At 36.1% G+C, this 25,717-nt stretch overlaps 1 protein-coding gene across 2 annotated transcripts in view; it reads left to right on the top strand.

Moving 5' to 3' along the window:
• Nucleotides 1-25,717, top strand: part of ASCC3 (activating signal cointegrator 1 complex subunit 3) — a 359,389-nt gene that overhangs the window by 185,593 nt on the left and 148,079 nt on the right. For both annotated transcript variants that reach the window (XM_078054943.1, XM_078054942.1), the window contains 2 exons: nt 20,471-20,662; nt 20,963-21,187. In XM_078054943.1, the coding sequence (XP_077911069.1) occupies nt 20,471-20,662; nt 20,963-21,187 (417 nt within the window). The remainder of the gene's footprint in view (nt 1-20,470; nt 20,663-20,962; nt 21,188-25,717) is intronic.

The following is a 25,717-nucleotide window of genomic DNA, read 5'->3' on the forward strand; positions in this document are numbered from 1 at the left end:
CAGATTGTCTACTGAAATATGAAAATAGGGAAAGGAAAATGAAGTACCCCAGGAGAAGCTTCAGCTATAGAGATGGAATTTGCAGTTCTCTCTGGGGAAGGGAGTATCTCAGGAATTCCAAAGGAGGCCCAAAGCAAGAGGGCACATTAACAAAAAGCTCTGGTTATGACTTCACCTCTAAAAGCCCTGTCACCTTAAACACCTAAATATTTCTGAAACTTACTTTCTGTTCTATCAAATGGAATAATAATAGGGTAAATAACACCTTGTGGTTAACTATGAGAAACAAATAGAATAATATATGAAATTATTTTGGAAAATGAACAATGATAAAACATATCATATTATAGAAATCTACTTTTAGAAAATATATATTAATAACTAAATTTTAAAATGGTGAAAGGATGGTGAACAATATCAATAACTTTCCCTAATTTACACTGCATATTTTTTTGCTCTCCCACACAAAGATATTTTCTTAAGAAACCACTGTTTTCTGTAAGATAGAGCATACCTTAAAGGATTGGTAGTAACAGCTTATATTTATAGAAGTATGTCAAGGACTAGGAAAGATGGCAGAGGAGTAGGGGACCCTATTTCAACTCGTCCCCGGAATTGAGCTGGATATCTACCAGACCACTCTGAGCACCCACAAAACCAGCCTGAGATGTAAGAAGATCTGGATCTCTACAAACAGAATATCGCAGGAGGTTGGTTTTGAGGTACGAAGCGGGGAGCCTTGATTTCGAGGGCAGATATCGGAGGATAAACGGCAGCGGGAGGGAGCCTGGCTGTGGGGATCCTACACCTCCGGTGAGCGACAGCCTTGCACTGCGGACGGGCACAGACTCGCAGACGGGTAGCGCTGGGGAAAGGACTTCAGGGCAGCCCCCAGGGGCGGAGACCCAGAGCAGCGGGGTCGCGCGTGTGAACTGGGAGCAGCTGGCGGTTTTAGAAGCACAAAGGGCAGAGACGTGCCCCGACTTGGAGGCAGGACTGGGGCGCTGCGGAGGGGCGCACAACCCAGGACGCTGCAGTTTATAGCAGCACGGACAGAAACAGAGATGGTGTGGCCTGGAGAACTCACTGAAGAACAGACTGCGGTCTCTCTGCTCTGAGACAGAGGGTTGGAAATGGTCTCTTCTGCTCTGACTCGCGGAGGAGACGCGGAAAGCCGCCAGGGAAAGCTGCCAGAGAACAAACGCCCCAAAAACTGATTTCTGCTGAGCCCATCCCCAGCCACAGGGGGGCAGGGCAACTCCGCCCAAACAGGGCTGCCTGAGTAACAGTGCGGCAGGCCCCTCCCCCAGAAGACAGGCTGGGAAAACAAGAGGCCAGCAACCCTAAGGTCCCAAGAAAACAGGTGCATCTTGCTTGGGTTCTGGTCAATAATTTGGACTCTATACATTCCCTCAAACACCCATCAACAGAATGACTAGGAGGAGGAGCCCCCAAAATAGAAAAGACTCAGAGATTATGACTTATGCTGCAGATTTACAAATGGATGCAGATATAACCAAGATGTCGGAGATGGAATTCAGGCTAGCAATTGTGAAGACGATGGCTAGAATGGAGAAATCAATTAATGGCAACATAGAGTCTCTAAGGGCAGAAATGAAAGGTGAATTGGCAGAATTTAAAAATGCTATCAGTGAGATCCAATCCAATCTAGATAATCTAACAGCTAGGGTAAGTGAGGCAGAAGAACGAATAAGCGACCTGGAAGACAATATAATAGATAAAAAGGGAAAAGAGGAGGCCAGGGAAAAACAACTCAGAATCCATGAAAATAGAATCAGAGAAATAAGTGACACCATGAAGCGTTCCAATGTCAGAATCATTGGAATCCCGTATGTAGTGGAGAGAGAGAGAGGACTAGAAGATGTATTTGAGCAAATCGTAGCTGAGAACTTCCCTAATCTGGGGAATGAAACAAACATTCGCATCCTAGAGGCAGAGAGGACCCCTCCCAAGATCAAGGAAAACAGGCCAACACCCCGGCATGTAATAGTAAAACTTACAAATCTTAGAGCCAAAGAAACCATCTTAAGGGCAGTTAGGAGAAGAGATTCCTTACGTACAGAGGGAGGAACATCAGAATAACGTCAGACCTATCCACAGAGACCTGGCAAGCCAGAAAGGCCTGGCAAGACATATTCAGGGTACTAAATGAAAAGAACATGCAGCCAAGAATACTCTATCCAGCAAGGCTTTCATTTAGAATGGATGGAGAGATGCAGAGCTTCCACGACTGGCAGAAACTGAAAGAATATGTGACCACTAAGCCGGCCCTGCAAGAAATATTAAGGGGGGTTCTATAAAAAAGAGAAAGACCCAAGAGTGATATACAACAGAAATTTACAGGGACAATCTATAAAAACAACGTCTTCACAGGCAACATGATGACAATTAATTCATATCTTTCAATAATCACTCAACGTGAATGGCCTAAACGCTCCCATAAAATGGCACAGGGTTGCAGATTGGATAAAAAGACAGGACCCATCCATATGCTGCCTACAAAGACTCATTTTGAACCTAAAGATACATCCAGACTGAAAGTGAAGGGATGGAGATCTATCTTCCATGCCAGCGGACCTCAAAAGAAAGCTGGGGTAGCAATTCTTAGACAAATTAGATTTTAAACTGAAGTCTGTAATTAGAGACACAGAAGGACACTATATCATTCTTAAAGGGTCTATCCAACAAGAAGATCTAACAATTGTAAATATCTATGCCCCCAACATGGGAGCAGCCATCTACATAAGCCAACTGTTAACCAAAATAAAGAGTCATATTGATAACAATACGTTAATTGTAGGAGACCTCAATACTCCACTCTTACCAATGGACAGATCATCTAAGCAGAAAATCAACAAGGAAACAAAAGCTTTGAATAATACACTGGATCAGATGGACCCCATAGATATTTACAGAACATTCCACCTTAAAACAACAGAATACTCATTCTTCTCAAGCGCACATGGAACTTTCTCCAGAATAGACCACATACTGGGTCACAAATCAGGTCTCAACCGACACCAAAAGATTAAGATTATTCCCTGCATATTCTCAGACCACAGTGCTTTAAAACTGGAACTCAATCACAAGAAAAAAATTGGCAGAAATTCAAACACTTGGAAGCTAAAAACCACTCTGCTCAAGAATGTTTGGGTCAACCAGGAAATCAAAGAAGAACTTAAACAATTCATGGAAATCAATGAGAACGAAAACACATCGGTCCAAAACCTATGGGATACTGCAAAGGCAGTCCTAAGCGGGAAATACATAGCCATCCAAGCCTCACTCAAAAAAGCAGAAAAATCCCAAACTCACCAACTAACTCTACACCTTAAAGAACTAGAGAAAAAGCAACAAACAATGCCTAAGCCACACATTAGAAGAGAAATAATTAAAATTAAAGCAGAGATCAATGAATTAGAAACTAGAAACACAGTAGATCAGATCAATGAAACTAGAAGTTGGTTCTTTGAAAGAATTAATAAGATCGATAAACCACTGGCCAGACTTATCCAAAAGAAAAGAGAAAGGACCCAAATTAATAAAATTATGAATGAAAGGGGAGAGATCCCAACTAACACCAAGGAAATAGAAACAATTATTAGAAATTGTTATCGACAACTATATGCCAATAAACTGAGCAATCTGGATGAAATGGAGGCCTTCCTGGAAACCTATAAGCTGCCAAGACTGAAACAGGAAGAAATGGACAACCTGAATAGGCCAATAACCAGTAACGAGATTGAAGCAGTGATCAAAAACCTCCCAAAAAACAAGAGTCCAGGGCCTGATGGATTCCCTGGGGAATTCTACCAAACATTCAAAGAAGAAGTAATACCTATTCTACTGAAGCTGTTTCAAAAAATAGAAACAGAAGGAAAACTTCCAAACTCATTCTATGAGGCCAGCATTACCTTAATCCTCAAACCAGGCAAAGACCCCATCAAAAAGGAGAATTTCAGACCGATATCCCTGATGAATATGGATTCCAAAATCCTCAACAAAATCCTAGCTAATAGGATCCAACAATACATTAAAAGGATCATCCACCATGACCAAGTGGGATTTATCCCCAGGATGCAAGGGTGGTTCAACATTCGCAAATCAATCAATGTGATAGAACACATTAATAAGAGGAGGGAGAAGAACCATATGGTCCTCTCAATTGATGCAGAAAAAGCATTTGACAAAATACAACATCCTTTCCTGATTAAAACTCTTCAGAGTATAGGGATAGAGGGAACATTCCTCACGTTCATAAAATCCATCCATGAAAAACCCACAGCGAATATCATTCTCAATGGGGAAAAGCTGAGAGCCTTTCCCTTAAGATCAGGAACACGTCAAGGATGCCCACTCTTGCCACTATTGTTCAACATAGTACTAGAAGTCCTAGCAACAGCAATCAGACAACAAAAAGAAATAAAAGGTATTCAAATTGGCAAAGAAGTCAAACTCTCTCTTTTCGCAGACGACATGATACTTTATGTGGAAAACCCAAAAGACTCCACCCCCAAATTACTAGAACTCATCCAGCAATTCAGTAATGGGGCAGGATACAAAATCAATGCACAGAAATCAGTTGCTTTCTTATACACTTAACAACGCAACTGTAGAAAGAGAAATTAGAGAAACGATTCCATTTACAATAGCACCAAAAACCATAAGGTACCTCAGAATAAACCTAACCAAAGAGGTAAAGGATCTATACTCTAGGAACTACAGAACACTCATGAAAGAAATTGAACAAGACACAAAAAGATGGAAAAATATTCCATGCTCATGGATCGGAAGAATAAACATTGTTAAAATGTCTATGCTACCCAGAGCAATCTATACCTTCAATGCCATCCCGACCAAAATTCCAATGACATTTTTCAAAGTGCTGGAACAAACAATCCTAAAATTTGTATGGAATCAGAAAAGACCCCAAATCGCCAAGGAAATGTTGAAAAAGAAAAACAAAGCTGGGGGCATCACATTGCCTAATTTCAAGCTCTATTACAAAGCTGTGATCACCAAGACAGCATGGTACTGGCACAAAAACAGACATATAGACCAATGGAACAGAATAGAGAACCCAGATATGGACCCTCAACCCTATGGTCAAATAATCTTTGACAAAGCAGGAGAAAACATGCAATGGAAAAAAAGACAGTCTCTTCAATAAATGGTGCTGGGAAAATTGGACAGCCACATGCAGAAGAATGAAACTGGACCATTCTCTAACACCATTCACGAAGATAAACTCAAAGTGGATGAAAGACCTCAATGTGAGACAGGAATCCACCAAAATCCTAGAGGAGAACATAGGCAGTAACCTCTTTGACATTGCCCACAGCAACTTCTTTCAAGATACATCTCCAAAAGCTAGTGAAACAAAAGCAAAAATGAACTTTTGGGACTTCATCAAGATTAAAAGGTTCTGCACAGCAAAGGAGACAGTCAACATAACAAAGAGGCATCCCACAGAATGGGAGAATATATTTGCAAATGACACTACAGATAAAGGGATGGTATCCAAGATCTATAAAGAACTTCTCAAACTCAACACCCAAACAAATAAGTCAAAAAGTGGGCAGAAGATATGAAAAGACACTTCTCTGAAGAAGACATACAAATGGCTAACAGACACATGAAAAAATGTTCATCATCATTAGCCATCAGGGAAATTCAAATCAAAACCACATTGAGATACCACCTTACACCAGTTAGAATGGCAAAAATGGACAAGGCAAGAAACAACAGATGTTGGAGAGGTTGTGGAGAAAGGGGAACCCTCGTACCCTGTTGGTGGGAATGCAAGTTGGTACAGCCACTTTGGAAAACAGTGTGGAGGTTCCTCAAAAAGTTAAAAATAGAGCTACCCTATGACCCAGCAATTGCACTACTGGGTATTTACCCCAAAGACACAGATGTAGTGAAAAGAAGGGCCATATGCACCCCAATGTTCATAGCAGCAATGTCCGCAATAGCCAAACTGTGGAAAGAGCCGAGATGCCCTTCAGCAGATGAATGGATAAAGAAGATGTGGTCCATATATACAATGGAATATTACTCAGCTATCACAAAGGATGAATACCCAGCTTTTACATCAACATGGATGGGACTGGAGGAGAATATGCTAAGTGACATAAGTCAAGCAGAGAAAGTCAATTATCATATGGTTTCACTTATTTGTGGAACATAAGGAATAGCATGGAGGACATTAGGAGAAGGAAGGGAAAAATGGGGGGTGGGAATTGGAGGGAGAGATGAACCATGAGAGACTATGGACTCTGAGAAACAAACAGGGTTTTAGAGGGGAGGGGGTTGGGGGGATTGGTTAGCCTAGTGATGGGTATTAAGGAGGGCATGTACTGCATGGAGCACTGGGTGTTATACGAAAACAATGGATCGTGGATCACCACATCAAAAACTAATGATGTATTGTATGGTGACTAACATAACATAATAAAATAAAATAAAATAAAATAAAAAGAAGTATGTCATTAGGGATGCAGATATATTTTCATTATTAAGCCATTAGTTTCAATTATGATTTAAATTCAAGTTGAATGAATATTTCAATTAGAATCTTCAGGTTCTGATTCACTTGGAATCTTAGTCAAATAAATTCTTTCCTTTAGGGACAAATTTTTAACAGGCTTTAAATATTCTAGTACTGGGATGGGTATTCCCACTCACTCCTATACAGTATTTCTCTAATTTATGGGTACTGATATGTGGTTTGATTTTCTTATTAGTGATATCAGAATTTTTTCTTATAGGTAGAAATGGTCTATCATGCAATAAGCCTCATGAATATAGTTATTGGAAATATCTATTAAAACAGAACTCTATGAAAAATCCAATATAATATGTTCCCTCAGGGTACCTTAAAGAATCATTTTTTGATATTTTTATTATTATCTAGATCTACCAAGTATTTCCTTGTTTTTTTCATAGGTCAGCTTTAGCCTTTGTCTAAATTAAGGGAATTTGACTTTGATATAAGTTATCTGATACTGAATATTAGTAGCTTCATTTATTTCTGCTCTAGCAGTTTTACAGTCAGTATAGCCAAATAAAATTAGAATTTTCTCTTCCTGGTATAGATGATATCTTTTAGCTAAAGACGGTAGCAGGTGCCCAATAGCCCCCTGTCTTTTATTTTTTATTTTTTATTTTAAATATATGTAAAATGTTTTCTCAGAATTTATCCTTTCCTTAGCTATATCAACCTCCTTTCTTTTTGGAGGTTAATATAGTAATTCTACTCTTGTAGAATGGTTGTAACCACATAGAAAGAATGTGAAAAGTGTATTAATATTTTAAATAAAACCAAATAAAATTAATACAAAATAGAACTGAGTGTTCAACTGATTTTTGGAAGCATGACTTTTCTGTTTTCAAAGGGAAGTAACCCCTTGTAGAATAAACGCTTTGGACCCAGGCAAACCTGGTATTAATCTGGACTCAGACATGGTAACATAGCCTCTTTTAATTTCCTTGAGCCACAGTTTCATCATAAACAAAGTGGCGATGATACCTATATCTTAAGATTTTTGTAATAAATAAGGTAACATATCTTGCTTGATATATAGCAGAAACTCTAAAATGGTTACATATGTACTTTAAAGGGAAAGAAGATGACAACTTAAAAAATGACAGATGTAACGACATTTAAATTTGAAGCTTTTTGACAACAAAAAATAATACATTGAATTGTAAAAGACGATAACAAGTTGGGGGAAATATTAGTAACTATATCTTTATATGTATTAGTATCCACATTTTTATATGTGTATCTACATCTTTGTGTACTTATTAAGTTTAATAACTAAAACATGAAGTTTTCAGTAAGTAAATGAACAAAGAGAAGAAAAAAATAAGTAACCTCGAATGAAAAATTATTGGATAAAATTGTGCAAATTAACAGACCATATACTCTTAAATCTAATAAATCTTTAAAAACTAAAAATGATAATATCCATTTCTAAAGCTGATTTGAGGATTTGGCACATTCCTAGGTTTCCTGTGGCAATGAATGGCTCAGTCCTTTAAAAAAAAAATTTTTTTTTTTTGATAATATATGTTAAGAGCCACACTTTCTTCCAGATTCTTTAGCCATGAAATTCTAAACCTAGGACTCTTTCCAAGGACAGATGAAAAAGAAAAGTAACATATACCGAGAGTTGTATTCCAACACATTGTAGTGGGAAAAAATACAGCATAAATATCCAACTGTAGGGGAATTTTAAAGTATGAACAGCAATTCAATTAAATATTATATACCTATTGAGCACAATTATTTTAGAGTGTATAATAAGACATCCAGGTCTAAATTAACTGTCAATTTTAATTCAATTGATCAAATTTCTTGTGCCACAGAAAATAAGTAGCAAAACAAGGTGGAGTTTCTCTACCTTTAAGACACAGACAATTTCGCAGAGGATTTTGAAATACATAAGGAAAGCAAAATATGGTAAATAACAGAAGAACAAACGGTTCACAAAAGAGAAGTAGATTAATTCAAACCAGTGATCTTGTATCTCAATATGTAGCAATAAAGGTAAAGGGCATTCCAGGGAAAGAAGAAAGGGAACATGAGCAAAGGAAACCACAGGATATATTTGGACGAGAGTGTTCCCTTTTCACTGGAATGTATGATGCATGAAGGGCTTGTTATATAGATTTTGGTCAGAATGTGGAGGACCTTAAATCACATGCTTAAGCACTTGGACTTTATATACCGTGAGGAGCTATTGAAGACTGTGGAAGAGACAAGTTATATGACCAGAATTCAGGTGCTGAAAAGTAGGACTCATTTTCCTCCACACAGGGGGAAATCCCTTGGGCCAGGTGTTCATTTCAGTAGAGTCTAATGTATGGCTGACTTTGAATAAAGGAGACTCTTTTTAAGAGACATAGAAAGTGACATTGGAATCTTATTCTTATTTCTTTCGTTATTACCTTTAAGTAAATTTTGATTGCAGCAGTTTTTGTTCTTGGGCTTAAAGATGTGTTTTAGAAGCATAGAGTAAAATTTTTACAACAAATGTATATATCTTGTTAAGGAACCATGCTGTTTTGGAAACTATGTTAATTGGAATACTGTTGTTCACTCATATGAAATACTTTAGTAGGGGAAGCACTCTAAAGACATATAGATTAAATAAGTTAGGTTATTAAATCCCTAGAGATACAGAGATTTATACTGATAAAATTTAAAGATCAAAAATCACATTTCACAGTGTGATTTTTTTTAATGTTGTTTCAGCTTTTATGGCTGAATGGATATAGTGGATATAAAGAATGCAATTTTAGATGAGATTTCTCTTTTGCTAATTAAGGCACTCTCTCTGGAATGCTAAATTATTTCTATATAATTAGGTTGTAGTAATATCTGGGTAACCTATATGGAAACCACAACCACCTTTCAAGGGATATAACATGGACAGAGCACCTGGTACTTCCTTTCTCCTAAGTTAAGGTGAATAATTAGCACAGCCAGAATGACATATGAAAATTGGCTATGGGGAATTAGTGTGTGTCATTGTGAACTGATTATATACCCATAAGCCTCCAACCGGTTTTAGTGATGGTCACTCAGTGAATATTTACTCAATGTAAGCTAGTTACCAGTCACTGTGGTAGATCAATAGATATCAAGCTAAGGAAACTCTGCTGTCAGCCTCTTTAGAGTGGGTTGAAGAAGACACATATTGTATCAGTCAGGATACGGTAAAGAAAACAAACCACTCTAGGTACATTTTAAATAGAAAAGAATCTTGTACAAGAAATGAGGTACGTACTAATGTTGGTAAGATTGGAGAAGTAGAAGTTAGGGGGCCAGCACTGGAACTGTTGAATGTAAGACCTAGCTACTGTGATGGTGATCCAGTAGTTGAGAAACCATAGCTGCTACTATACATGTCTTTTCAACACTCACGAACACATCGGACAACTAAATTTTGAATGTATGATACATCCGTTATAATTTTCAATCCTCATTTCTCCAAGATCTTGTTTACCAGCAAAAGACAATAGCGGGAAGATAGTTTCCTCTTAACTTCCACCATCTAGATCTTGCACAAGTGCATCTCATTAGCAAAATTGATCTTTGCATCCAGTACCCTGCCTCCAAGAAATCTTGGAAACACAGTTTTTACTTTCTGGCCTCTGCAATATTGGAAGGCTCATAGAAGGAGCTGGGAGTTGGGTGCTGATTAATACTCTGTTTTAATTGAGAATGGAAATACATTGAGAAAGAAAAAGTGCCTACCCCTTTACTCTTATGGAGCTTGTGTTCTGGAAGGACAGAATGATTAATCAACTAATTAAATATTTTAATTGCATTTGTAATAAATAATAAAGAGGGACGAAGTTGCTAAGGGAACATAAAATACATAAAAATACAAAAAAAAATACATTTACATAAAATTAGGGGACCTGACAGTGTTAGAGAAAGTGAAATTGAAGCTGAGATTTGAAGGTTAGGAGGTCACAAAGCAAAGAACAGCAGAAGAATGTTCTAGCTAAAGGCTCTGACACCAGAAAAGCAATAGCACACTGAAGGAAGTGGATAAAAGTCAAAATGACTAAAACATAGGCGCACCTGGATGGCTCATTTGGTTAAGCATCCAACTCTTGATTTCAGCTCAGGTCATGATCAGGGTCATGAAATCAGGCTCTGTGATCAGCGGGGAGTCTGCTTAAGATTCTCTCTCCCTCTGCCCCGACTCCCACTTGCGCGTGCTCTCTCTCTCAAATAAATAAATAAATCTTTTAAAAGATAACTAAGACATAAAAAATGATGGGGAGTGGCAGATGGCATGTTTGTAGCATAAGATAAGTCTAATGTTATAGGCAAAGGCCAGATCATGAGGATTTTTATATGTCATGTTAAGATTTGATATTTTACCTTAAAAGCAATGGGCTTGCTCTCTAAGCTGGAGAAAGAGCAAGAGGAAGGACTGGGCAGAGGAGTAGAAGCAGGTGCTGCTGATGAATAGAAAGAAAGTAGAGGAATTGTGATCTCAAAGTATCATTGATGATAAAGAATGGACTTAGAAAAATTGTTTGGACAAGCTTGAAATATAGGAAGCTTTGATCAGAAATTGAGATGCTTGTAGTAGTGATTTTGGAAGTGGTACAGTTGTGAGTTGATAACAAAGCCTAGAAATAATAGTTGATATGGCTGAAGTGGAAATGAGGGCATCAAGGAATTAAAGAGTGTTTTAGATGTCCACATGAAAAATACTGTCACCTAATGATGACAGGAATTGGGATGGAGAGACAGACTGGGAGCCATAGGTGTCAAGTCTTCATTGGATAAGGTTAAACGACAGGTGACATAGTCAGATGGACTGAACCTTAAAAGAGAGGAGTTTTTACAGAAAGGGAGTACATTAATTGACTGGAAATGGTGATGAGGAAGAGAGAGATCCTCTTTCACCACTTGAGAGGGAATGGGTGGGAAACAGGATCCATACAAGGAGAGTCAAATTTCAGTTAAGGCAAGGTGATAGAAGAGGTTGATATAGTTTTCTGATCATTGTGTGGCAGTTCCAGAGAGTAGATCAAAGAATTCCATACCCTAAGGTGGAGAAGTAATAGAGAAGGTAAGGAATTGAGTCAAGAGCAAAGAAATACAAAGAATCACGGGGACCTTAGTATAATAGACAATTGGTTTCCCATTACCTGTACCTATGCCAGGTATCAGAATCAAAATCTGAAACTAAGGCCCTAAAATTTTTAACATGATCCTCAGAAATTCTGATCATAGTTTTGGTTAATTGATCTCGTAAACAGATGACTAGATGAACCTTATCCTGAGAACAGGGATGGGAGGGATGATGGATTTCCTTCTGACAGCCTCATGGAGGACGGAGTATTACATGCCTTGGTATAGGTGTCAGAGAACAATTTTAGATGTCTCAAAGAATAATGTTTAAAGTGGAGTAAGAGCTTTGAAAGAGAGAGAAAGATGAGGGAAAATTGCGTATTATATTCCTTAGATTTCTAAACGCCTTTGTCAAAAGAAAAGCTAGGTATTGGTTTATGTTCCTAAGTAAGAAGGTCTACTTTCTCATGCTGATTATCTTATTAACATTGAATGATAAAAATAGCACTTACCAAAGATGAAGATTTTACAATATTTTTTTCTAACATTAATAATGCATATTCACTAATGGCTCTGAGAAAGAATGACATCATTTGGAGGAAGATATTTGCCTCCTGGTCAAATTTTAGTTTTTATAATGGCAGTTAAGTTACTCCTTCCTAATGGTTTTGATATTATCTACGTTAAAGCATATCTTATCAAGATAAATTACCTCAGAAGGCTTACAAAGATCACTGTAAATTAGTTGTGCAATTTTTGTCATGTTTTTTCATCGAGGGCTTGCATCTAACCTGAAGTTCTTGTGTTGCTTCTGTATAAATTTGGTCTTACTGGAAAAACAAATGTGTTTTCCTTTAATAACCTCAATTGCTTGTTAGTGTTTTTTTTTCAATTATATTTTAATTCCTGCATTTGTGTTAGTTTGGATGTCAACTTTGGGAAGTGGTTACATTTTAACCTTACTCATTTTTAAAAGTACTCACACTGATTTTTCCATCTCATGGGTAGGAAAAAGATAGGTAAGGTCATGGAAGGAAGCCCTATGTGTTTTCACTGAGGGAAGAGAATATAGTACCCTCTGTGTGCTAACAGATTATCTTAGTAGTTGTCCATTCCATTCTAATTTTACTGACTATAAAGCCCTTTATGGGAAGGTCACTTGTGAAAAGTGGAAATATAAAGTCAGAGGATACCAAGCTTAAACAATCCTAAACTACGCACGTGACTTCCTTTACCTTTTCACAGCTCGTGTTCTTTTGTGCTATATTTCCATGTGTAGAAACACTTATTCAGTATTAGATAGATAACATAGTATTAGATCTTGAATAGCTTCTTTGGAGAATCCAATGCTCCATTCAGAGAATGTGAACAAGATGAATTATATCTCTGCAGCTATTCAGAGGATAGCAAAGCCTGGACTCCAGGTAGTGCTCGCCCTGGGAAACCAGATGGAAAAGCAGTGATTGTTTCAATACTTCAGAAAGCAGCAGTGTTCTTGTAATAAACAAGTTTAGCTCCATAACTCATGGTCTTAACCATCTCTTCTCCATTCATTTCTCTAAAAGAAATTCCTGTTTAAAAGCTTTTTATTTTAAGGAAAGATAGTACGCAACTACCCATTGTGTGTATTTGCATGCATGTTTTAGTGTAAACAGATTTGATCATGTTATACACACTTTCATGTCTCTTGTAATAATACATGGTGGAGATGTTTTCAAATCAGCACAGAAAGATCTAATTCATTCTTAATAACAACTTCATAGTATGCCATAATGTGCACACTATCTTAATTCATTTACCCAGTCCTGTCTTGATGGACACTTTTGTTGTTTCCAATTATTTTTTATTGTAAACAGTGCTGTAGTAAACATTCTTGCTCATACTCTTGGCAGTTGCAGTGATGTCCATTGGGAAAATCCCTCGCAGTGAAATTTATACATCAACATGGTGCATGCATTTAAAATTTTGGTGAATGGTCTTGAATCGCCCACTAGGGAGATTGTTCCAATTTACATTTCCTTGAACAGTAACTTCCTCCCACATGACTATGCTGAGCATTGTCAAAGTTTTTAAGTTTAAAAAAATGGTACTCGCAAACGATGAATCATGGAACACTACATCAAAAACTAATAATGTAATGTATGGTGATTAACATAACATAATTTTTAAAAAAAGGAAAAAGTTGCGTATCTGCAGTGTAAAAAAAAAATGGTACTTCATTATTATTTTGACTGACATTTCTTTAATTTTGAGTAAAGCTGAGCATCTCCGTATTGGCCACTTGAAATCTTTTTTTGTAATTTGCTTATTCATATTTGTGGTCCGTTGTATGTATATTAAATTGCATGTGTGCAATTTGTGTCGTATGTGTTATAGACATTTTTTTCATAGTTAACCTTTGGGTTTTATTTGTTTACAGATATTTTTACCTTGTAGAAGTTTTTTATCAACTTATTTATAGTCAGTCTTTGGGCTTTGTCTTGCTTATAAAGGCCATACCTATTTTATCTGTAATTTCCTCCAGCCTTTTTTAAATTTGATTTCATTTTTATTATTAAATCTTTGATCTATCTGGAATTTTTTCCATATAGTAATGGAACCATCATCTTTTTCTGAATATTCCCTGTTCTGTTGATTTTAAATTTTATATAACACAGAATTCTCATATTTGCCTGAATCAATTTTTGGACTTTCTTTTCTTTTCACTGATCTTGCTATTTCCTCTCTGGTATCAAACTGTTTTCTTATTCTGTTACTATAGTATTTTTAATACCTGATTACTCATCAATTTTAGAATTTTTCTTGAATAAATATACAGGTTTACTTTTCAGGGTGAACTTGAGTATAACCTCCAAGAAATCATTTTCATGTTTTAGTTGAGTTAGTGCTTTGATTAAGTTAGTGAGAACTGGCATTTTTTACCAAGTCAAGTTTTCCCATCTCAAAATCAAAGCATGTCATCTCATTTCTTGAATATATTCATATAAGTATAATGCCCTGGAATTCTGAGGTTAAATTGTACTTAGTTGTGTATTATTTTAATGCATCGGTGAATTCTGTTTTCTGCTTCTTTATCAGGTTTTAATATCAGTGCTATTTCACTGCTTCTGTAAGATTAATTTTGAGGCTTTCCTTCTATTTCTGTGCTCTAGGGCCTTTAATAGTATTAGAATTAATTTGTCTTTAAAAGTTTGAAAGCCCAGATGTTAGATAGCTTTTAAATTTTCTTCCATTGCTTTTATTATTTTACAACTTTCAACACTTCTAGGATAAATGTTATATTTTCTATAAAACCATCCATCCCAGTTTTTTAAATGGTATATATTGAATTTTATAAAGTACTCTTTTCTGATTATTTTAAACTGTGATATATTTCTGAACATTTTCTTTTTTTTTACATTATTAATTTTGAGTCTTTGTGCTTGTGCTGCTGAGCTTGTGTACAACTATCTCCTTTTACTTAAAAGCTAGACAGTAAATATTTTAAGCCTGTGGACATATGGTGGCTGTCACAGTTACTCAACTGTAGCTCAAAAGCAGCATAGACAGTATGTAAACAAATTAATATGGCTATGTTCCAATAAAACTTTAAGTACAAAACAGACAGTTGGCACGTAGTTTGCCAACTCCTTTTCTTGCCAGCAATAGCCATTGGTGATTTTTGTTTAATTTTTCTTTTAAAATAAGAGTTTTTGTGTTTACTTATCCATTTCACAAATTTTAAATCATCAGATTCTATTTTAACTTTATTAGGGTATATACTTTGTTTTTCTTTGGTTTTGTTATACTTTCATTATGGGGTAGCCAGGTGATGGGTATTAAGGAGGGCAGGTGTTGTGATGAGCGCTGGGTGTAATACACAACTAATGAATCGTTGAACACTACATCAAAAACTAATGATGCACTCTATGTTGGCTAATAGCATAATAAAAATAAATAACGAAAAAACAAAACAACTCTTGAGTTAGATGTTAATTTACTTATTTATGTTCTTATTTAGTGAAATATTTCAGGTATGATATTTTCTGAGAGCATACGTTTACTCTGTCCTGTAAGTTTGATGTGTGATGTTTCTATTAGTTTTTAGACTTATGCAATTTTAGTTGTTATTTTTCCTTCGTTGTTTAAGGAAGTCAAGATAAGAAAGATACATATATAAAGTTGCAGGTATGTGTTAGTTTAGAGTTATTAATTATTTTATTCAGGTGTTTTACACCTGGTTCAACTTACTGTCATATCTCTCTTGGAATGCTGTGCTAGAGTAATAAACCTAACTGGTCTCCCTGCTCAGAAACCTGCAGTGGTTTTCTACTTTATTCAGAATAAAAGCCAAAATCTTTATAATGGGTGTCCTCAAACTCATGTCCCAAACTGAATTTTCTTTCCACCTCCCAAGGCACAGCATTGGCTGTCCCGATCCTGTTTTCCCTATCACATATTTAGTGCATCAAGGCATGCATGAATAAACTAGAAACAGCCCTAACTCTTTCCTTCCCTTCCTCCCTCCCCTCCCAGGCAGTCACCCAGGCTTCCTTACGGTATAGCCTACTCTCACCTTGAATTTATGTGGTCTCTCTGTTTCCTGCCTCCTGTTTTCTCACTGGGACTGTTGATCGCCCCATAGCTGGTCATCCAGCCTCCGGTCTTAGCACAGCTGTGAAGATACCTCTCTAAACAACAAATCTGATACTGCTTAAGAACTTTCCTTGGCTCCTTTCCACCTGTGCTTGGGACCATCTAAGGCCTGACCTAATCCTCCTTTCCAGCCCCTAATCCTCCTTTCCAGCATCATTTTCTTGCATTCACCCAATACCTTCTAAACATAATGCCCAGACACACTGTATTCTTTGCTAGTTCCGGCCTTTATGCTTGTTTATCCTGCTGCCTACTGTCCCCCACTTAACAGTATATCACTTGTCTTTCAAGACCCGCATTTCACATTTTCTGTAAAGACTTCTTTGATGAGACTAGCAGATCATTGATTTATTCATTCCAGAAATGGGCAGTAAGTACTGGCTATGCAGAAAGTACTCTGCCAGGTGCTGGTGGGAGAAACACAAGCCACAGCGCCACTCCTCCCCTCATTTCAGCTTTGTCCATTCACCTCTATTAGAAACATATTTTATAGAAGTCACTTGTGCATGGGTCTTTCTTTCCATTCTGCAGATTACTCAAAGCTCACATTTTGTCTTCAGTTTCTTGTATTTCTAGGATCTAGACGTGATAAACAGCTGTTTATTATTTAAATTACCCTCTCTTTGGCCCTTTACAGGGCCTTTTTTTTTTGTCACTGTCATGTTTTATAAATTTGTTAGAAGATACTTTTCTTAGGAGTGTAAATAATTTAGCACAATAATGAATGCAAAGTTGTGTAGCACTAAATAGAATCAAATGGTCAAATTATACAGCTGTCTTGTACATAGATGGATAAAAATAATTACTCCAGGTGTCTTCCTGTAAGGAACTATGGTCCTTAAACTCTTGTGTACATCAGAATAACTTGAGGAGCTGATTAGAAATGTATATCTAAGAACATGAAAACATGTTTCACATCATTAGTCATTAGGAAAATGCAGATTAAAACCACATGGGATACCACTACATACCTCTTACAATGACTAAAATAAAAAATCTTGACAGTCTCAAGTGTAGAGAAGCATGGGAGGTAACTGGAATTCTGATATATTGGTGATGAAAATGCATATGGTACAGCCACTCTGAAAATGGTCTTGCAGTTTTCATAAAGTTAAAAATGTATTTACCATATGACCTAGCAATCACATTCCTGGTGTCTACTTTAGAGAAATTAAAATATATTCTCTTACACACACACACACACACACACACACACAAACACAGAGAGAGAGAGAGAGAAAGAAACTTCACATGGATATCCATAGAGGCTTGAGTCATAATTGCCCAAAGTGGAAACAACTCAGACATCCTTCAGTGGGTGATTCGATTAACAAAATATCCATCCATACCATAGAATTCTACTCAGCAGTAAAAAGGAATGAACTATCAGTACAACTTGGATGACTCTCAAAGGCATCAAACTGATAAAAGAAACTAGCCTCAAAGGCTTATATACTGTTTTATTCAATTCCTATCACATTCTTGAAGTCATGAAACTATAAGGATGGAGAACAGATCATTGATTGCCAGGGGTTGTGGGTGGGGACGGTTTAACTCTAAAGGAATAACAGGGAATTTTTTAGGGTAAAGGAACTGTTTTGTATCCTGATTGTGGTGATTATTACACAAATTGAACATATGTTAAAATTCATAGAACCATTCACCAAAAATGGAAAAAAATAAAATTTTTCTGTATGATTTTTAAAAGAAGATTTTTAAAAGTGCGTATCTCTATAAATAAAAAAAATAAATAAAAGTGCATATCTCTGGGCCTGATTCCTAAGGATTCTAGTTTATTTGTACTATGCTAGCCCAGACCACAAGTGCCAGACTCAGATTCAAAGAAAGTTAAGAATGAGCAACCCAGACTTATTTTAGGATTGTTCACTTCAGGTCTCTACTGACCCAATTAAAAAGCAATGCACAGGATATTGACAGGAATAGAGACAAAAGAGAAATGACCCCTGGTGCCTCTGTATTCCTCACAGAGACCAGAGGGATTACCCAGATGGTGGCCTTGAAGCTGGTTGAACTCACTTGGTCAGAGTGGGAGTACTATGTCAGTACTGGATACTGGAGTATCCACCTGCTACATTATAGGAGGACTACTCTTCCCCAGTTAAATATTTCCTGCATTCAGCTTCATATTGTGCCATTTGGTGCCGCAAACCAAGTCCTTCCCCACATGGAGCTTGACTAAGGAATCAGTAACAAGCACATCAGGACATTCCACTGCAGGGGTCCACAGACAGCAGATTCACCTGAAACAAGCAGCAATCCAAGCAGTATAATTCGTACAGAGTATATCTTCCAAGCAATATTTTCTTTCATTCTTTTAGCTCTGAGTGTCTATTCATGAATATTAGAGAAGAAACTGAGTAGGTGAAATGTTTCTCCTCTCCCTATCCTTGGCCCATGAAGAAACTCTGTTATATCCTAGCAAATTCTCCGCAATGAACTTTATCCCAAGTCATCCCATATTCATGAGAGCTACTTTTAGAAGATAGATAACAGTTCTTGTCTAAAAAGATGGAAGTTTAGGCAATATGACCCAAGTGTAGTTAATCATAAGGTCTATGCATGAAATGATTTCTAACAGGCTGATCATGCTGCACAAAAATAAAACAGGAATATACTCCCCATGAAACTTGCAAAAGAAAGCCTTTTTGGTTTATGTGTATTTTGTTCAGGTCTCTAAAAGGCTTGAAATGTGTAAGTTGTTATTTACTGGGATGGCCACTAGATGGAGTAGTTTGTTAAAGTATTTTGGTTTTATATATGCAGCAGATTTCATGAAGAGCTGTTTTCTTAGATCATTTCCTTAGTTAATTATTAACTTAGAAGTTTAAAATTTTAAGTGACTTTAGGGAGAGTCAATGTGACAAAGTCTGTTCTAGAAACCCAAACCCCTGAAATCCCACTCCGTGCCAGTGTAGTGCCCCTTACAAAAAACTATGGAAAACTCTTTCAGAAGAAACTATGGAAATGTTGATAATGAAATTTTTAGAGCAATAACAGGCAAACACAGGACATGATGCCCAAACAGGAGCTTTTTTAAACAGACTTTATAAAGATTTATTTATTTATTTTAGAGAGAGAGGGAGAGAGAGTGCGCACATGAGGGGAGGGGGAAGGGCCCAGGAAGAGGAGAGAGAATCTCAGTCAGGCTCCCTGATGAGCACAGAGCCCACTGTGGAGCTCAGTGGATCCCACAACCATGAGATCTGGACCTGAGCTGAAATCAAGAGTCAGTTGCTTAACCAACTGAGCCACCCAGGCACCCCAAATAGGAGCTTTGACCACCTAAATACTTCATTATGTCAATCTAAAATCTTTAATTTTGCAGAGAAATTTTCTCTATTGTAGTGAGTCTTAGTGAATTTTTTAAGATACTCTGCTGTAGCACTTAATATGGATTGCAGATAAGTGGATCAAATCCCACATCTGAGCTCAGGCCAGGTCAAAGAACAAATACCAGAAGTAAAGTTAGTAAATTCAGGGCATTATAAAGTTGGGGAACTAAGACAGATGATCAGTGCCGGTCAGAATTCACCAAAAACACACCTCTAGGTGAACACAGTTGGTTTTATTAGGTCGTTCCAATGAGGAAGAGTGCATGCACTGGGGAATCATGGGCATCTCAGTAAGAGGGGAGAATAGTCTTCCAGGAGGTAGGTTGTATATAGAAAATGTAAAGACCTTGGTGGAGTGGATGTGGATTTGTCAGAAAAAGGATTTAGAGGAAAAGTCAACCCTAGTGGCTGGCATTGGTTCGTGAGCTTAGAGGGTGAGAATAATTTCTGTAGACTCTTGCATCGTAAGAACTGTGGCCTTTACTCTGAATGAGTTGGGAGCAATTTAGATTCATGCTTCTTTTTTTTTTTTTTTTTTATGCTTTTTTTAATAGACTATTTTCAGAAGGATAGGAAACAAGTAATAATGATTGGTTGCAAGTCTGAGTGAAAGAGATACTTGCTTTTAACTTCATTCCTCTTGCATTTTGTGTCATGTTGGGGATTACCTATGTTTTAAGATAGGTAGAATATAATTTTTACAATTTATATATAACATATTAAGACTTAGATCTTAAAACTCATGAATAATTTTATGCTTTCTTTGATAAAGTCATTGAACAAAAATGCTAAATAACAATTACTTGTAAATGCTAAGTAATACTCTTTTATGTCTTGTTGATACCTACTCTAGGTACAGAAGTCAAGAAATAAACAAGTACGAGAATTATTTCCAGATGGTTTTAGTATTCATCATGCGGGAATGCTTCGGCAGGACAGAAATTTGGTTGAAAACCTGTTTTCTAATGGGCATATCAAAGTTCTAGTCTGTACAGCGACATTAGCCTGGGGTGTCAATCTTCCTGCTCATGCTGTTATTATTAAGGTAATAGCTTGCCTTACATGGGTTTGTGTGTGTCTTAAACCTGGGGATTGTTTTGTTTAGAAAAATACTGTGATTTGGCTGTTTCATTGACTTCTAATGCTATTCTTATAAGGTCAGAATTATTTTCTCCAAAAAAATCTAGTTTATATTGTGAAAATTTAACTCTATCACAGATGATGAAAGGATTAGTTAAAGTACACTTTTGAGATCTTGCCATATTTGCCTAATTTCAGTATTCAGCTCATCAGGATTATATTTGTGTGTGTTTATGTAAATTCTTATTAACTTTTCCTCATCTAGGGAACACAAATATATGCTGCAAAAAGAGGCTCCTTTGTTGACCTTGGAATTTTAGATGTCATGCAGATATTTGGTCGAGCTGGAAGACCACAATTTGACAGATTTGGGGAAGGAATCATCATAACAACTCATGACAAACTCAGCCATTACCTCACTTTGCTCACACAACAAAACCCAATTGAGAGTCAGTTTCTGGAAAGCCTTGCAGATAACCTAAATGCAGAGGTAAGATCCTGTGAATAAAAGACTGGAATAGAATCATCAGCTGAAAGAATGGCCAAGTAAATATAAGGTTGAATTGGTTGCAGTTCTATAGTATTTAGGAAGACAGCTTGTGCCATTCCACAGTCATAAGGCACAACAGGCTGAATGGTAATATTGTTGGTTAATTCAGAACAGTATAGATGGCAGGTGATCACGGATAAGAACTCATTGCTGAAAGAGTGTACTTTTAAACTGTGAGGTTTTGTTCTAGGCCAGAAATCTAACCAAGCTATACAAACTAGAGAAACAGAAATAGCAGTAACCACTACTATATTTGTATTATACTTCTATAAAGTTTTTATAAGGTTTATAAAGCTCTTTTATGTTGGGTCATTTGATTAATCTTATTATACAGGTTATAATTGCTTAAATTGAGCTACAGTACTATAATTTGTTTCATGTGTGTACATGCATTTTGTGTTAAGATTTAAATAGCAGACTCTGGAAGTCTAGGTAACATATTAACTGGTAAAGAGGATAAACATTCTTAATTTAAGAGTCTGTGTGTCAAACATTCAAATGAAGTTTCGCTGTTTTCATTACATTTTTAATTATTGCCCTGGCATTCAACACTTTCCTGTTTCTCTGTCCTTTCTTTTCTTTAAAATGCACTCAAATAATTTTTTAAAGTTGATGGGATATAAATGTTAAATAGATGAATAAATAAATGGAATGTTAAATAGACAAATGAAACATTTGCAATCAAATATTATTTGTTGTGTGCAAGTCCTATATCAGCTACTTCTTAAAGAGCCTATAAAATTTCACTTACATTCTGTTCAGTATTTACAATTCTTTTTAGAGGATCCAAAGCATATTCAGTATGCAGTCTCCTCTGTTAAGGAGCAAATAGTCTAAACGGGGAGCAAAAGCTACAAAAACACAGTGTAATAATGTTGGAAAGTGATAATTTCTATAGAAGGATTCTAGAAGGAGAAAACAGTTTTGGTCACAAGCTATTAGGAAAGGCTTTATTCATGAAGGTGGCAAAACTTGATCTGGGATCAGAAGATTAGAGGTTTGGAAGATTTGGTTGGAAGTTAGAAGAAGTCATGAAAGATGCTGGTCTCTAGAAGCATAATTACAAGAAAATAAAAAAGATTAGGAAATAAATTTTGACTCTAAATAAAGTGTTATTATAGCTCAATTTCAGTCCCCATCACCTGCTATGATTTCATGGTTTAAGTAATTAGGTCTTTGGTCTTGGGTCTACAGTATCTCTGATAGAATAGTCTATTGTACAATGGTGGTAATAGTAGTAAGTGGACTAAGGACCTTCCAAATGCCCTGCAGGGTAGGTATAATTGCCTCGGAGAGGTATGTGACTGACCCAAAGGTCCTTCAGCTACTAATTTTTGGAACTAGTATTCAAACTCAGGTATATTTAATTACATATCTAGTATTTTCATTATAGCCTAGATTTTTGTTGCCTTATATAGACTGTGGTAAGTTAAAGGTGAATACATTTCTCTATATTGATACCTACCATTTGCCTTCTAAGACCAGGACTAATTTTCCAAAATGGTAGCCATAATTTCTCTGACTTATGATAAAAAGAAAGGCTCCCTTTTGTGCAGTTTTTCTAGAAAACTATATCAAGGAATACTGTCTTCATAAACTTATAATTACTATCCTTGATAACTTTTTATAAATGGTAAAGTAAACCCAAGGTAGTGATGTTATTGTGTAGAAGACACAGGATAAGTGTCTTGTCCTCAAGGAAGTCTTTTTTACAGACTGTAAAACATTATCAATGAAACTATTTGGTCAAGACCTGAAAAATTTAAAAAAAAATGTAGTCCATAGATTTACCTCATATTCATAAAGTACTTATTAGGTAAGTCATTTTCAGAAATGCCAACTAATTATAATGATAATTCCATTTAATGCCATAAAAGTCATTCAAATGATGAAATATATACCTTGAAATTTTTAGCTAATATAGTGAGGTACAGACCATTGCTAAAACTTTTTTCTCATATTTTGGTCTGCTTGGAATAGCTCCCAATTAAAGTAAATTTTCTTGTTAAGGAAGCAAACCCCCTTAAATCATAGTTGAGTATGAAATTAAATTTTGTAATCTGTGGAAATCAAGTATGAAATTAGTTTATAAAATGAATGTGTGCTGTGTTCTTAAAGTAATGGAATTTTAAGTCTTTAGACTCCCCAAATCTTTGCAAAACTATTCAGTGGCAGTGATCAACATAAAGGTCATGTTAGATTAGGGATATTGCCTTCACTAATGTCTTTTATAACATGAATATCTATCCTGCCCATTAGTTTAGAAGAACTGAAGAAAGTATTATATTAAATAATAATTTTAATACAAACATTTTATGAAACAGATTTGCTGATTGATACCTAATGGGGCTGATTCTCTAATGCTAATGCCAAAAGGTCACAAGTCCCAACCCTGTATAAAGCCACTTAATTTTGCACTGAGAGAAACACTGAAGCATATTTGAGGCTTATTAAAATGTCTTCAGCAGACGTTACTGGACACCTACTCTGTGTTAGCCCCTGTAGTGTATACTTCAAAATATGTTGATCTCTCTGTAACCGTACACATAATCTGTATGGAATTTTTCTTGTCTCTGCAGGACATAGTATAAACACCTTGTCCTTGGATTTAAGGCTTCCATAATCTGACCAACCTTCCCAATGCTGGTTCTGGTTACTCTCCAACACATGTCACCTGCCTGAGACAGGGTCTCATTCTACTCACTTCACCTATAAAGTCCCAATTTTCCCATTTATAAAATAGGGACAATCTCGCTGGATTGTTGTGAAAATTTAATAAGCGCCTGTGCCAAGCTGGTATTTAGTAAACGATTTGTATCACCATTATCTGATAGTCCCTTGATTCTCAGCCCTATTTATACTTACTGCCAGCTTGCGAATCCTAGCTGAATACATACATGAATTTTTTTTTCATATATTTACTAACAGATACACGCACACACATACTCATGATTATTGGTTTATTTCATTTTTATATGATTTTAAGCAGTTTAAGAAAACATGCACATACAAGTAAGCAATTAAGATAACCTTAAAGACTAAAGTTGAAGTAGGTAAATTAGATACAATGTGATACTTTGAGTCTTCTAAAATTACCAAATTTGGGGTGGATTTTTTTTTTCTTAACAGAACGTAAAACTCTTACACTGTATATTTGATGGCACTTTTATAAGTTTCACATGTTAGGTGTTTTTAATTAAAATCATTTTTGAATATGTATTATATACTAGGCACTGTGGATGGTGGTTTCATGAGTGTCATCTTCATTAGTTACACGTGTCTCACCAGCGTTACTAGACAACTTCTTGAGACCAGGGATCACGCTCTAATTATTCCTATATCCATTGTGCTTTACATAATACCGACAGGTTACTGACTTACTATATGATTATTAAGATGAATGGATATATTGCAAAGAGATTTGAAAAATACTCGTTTCTTTTATAAAAGGCTCCTGTGCTAAGTAACCACTAGGTGACAGCAGATATTTACAAGTAAATTTTTGTCTTTGTCACTAGGTGGCATTCAAAGATTAATCTAGAAATATGATGTACCATCATGAATTTACATCCATTTTTCAGGGTAGTCAGTTAGTCTGTTTCTTTTGGTGAACATTTAGAAGACTCGAATGACTTGATCCACTCTCTGATACCTCCTTCCTCCTTTCCTTTATCTTATCATTAGAAGCAATAGGTATTTATTTATGTTAATTTACTGCATCTGATTTTGAAAATAATAGCAAACTATTTTATCCTTTGTAAAATTTTCTACTCTTAGGGCTCATGTGATAGGATTTTAAAATACCAGTAGGTCAGTAGAGAATCCACGCAGTTTTCACTGTCAAATAATAGAATCACAAATGGGAGACACTGTCAGATTTTTAGCTATTATCATTAAACTAGTTTCTTTTACCTCAAGAAGCTGGAAAATGTTTTAACTGTCTCATTTTTAAATATTTGGGGAGTGAAACAACTCCCTTATTAGTTATATTTTAGTATTGTTATTCTTCATTTTGTAGAAAGTTTTACAGTTCACATTTTAGGAAATGTATGTATTTACCTTTATTGCGGATGGCTTAGTCATTTGTAAGTACATGAGTGTAAATTTATGAATTTATGTAATTGTGGAAATCTAATTGACATATGACATTGTGTAAGTTTAATGTTCACAGTGCGATGGTTTGATATGTGTATATAGTTATATACCTAACAATAAAGTTAGTAAACATATTCACTTCACATAATAACCATTTTGTTGTTTTCATGAGAACTCAAAGCTCTACTCCCATAGCAAATTTCAAGTATACAATACAGTATTAACTATAGTTACCATGCTGTACGTTAGATGCCTGCAACTTACTCATCTTATAACTGAAAGTGTATACCTTTGACCAACATCTCCCTAGTTCCTCCACCCCACAATTCCTGACAACCACCATTCTACTCTGTTTCTATGAGTTCGATGTTTTCA

This window comes from Halichoerus grypus, chromosome 9, assembly GCF_964656455.1.
Source record: "Halichoerus grypus chromosome 9, mHalGry1.hap1.1, whole genome shotgun sequence".
Classification (NCBI taxonomy): Eukaryota; Metazoa; Chordata; class Mammalia; order Carnivora; family Phocidae; genus Halichoerus; species Halichoerus grypus.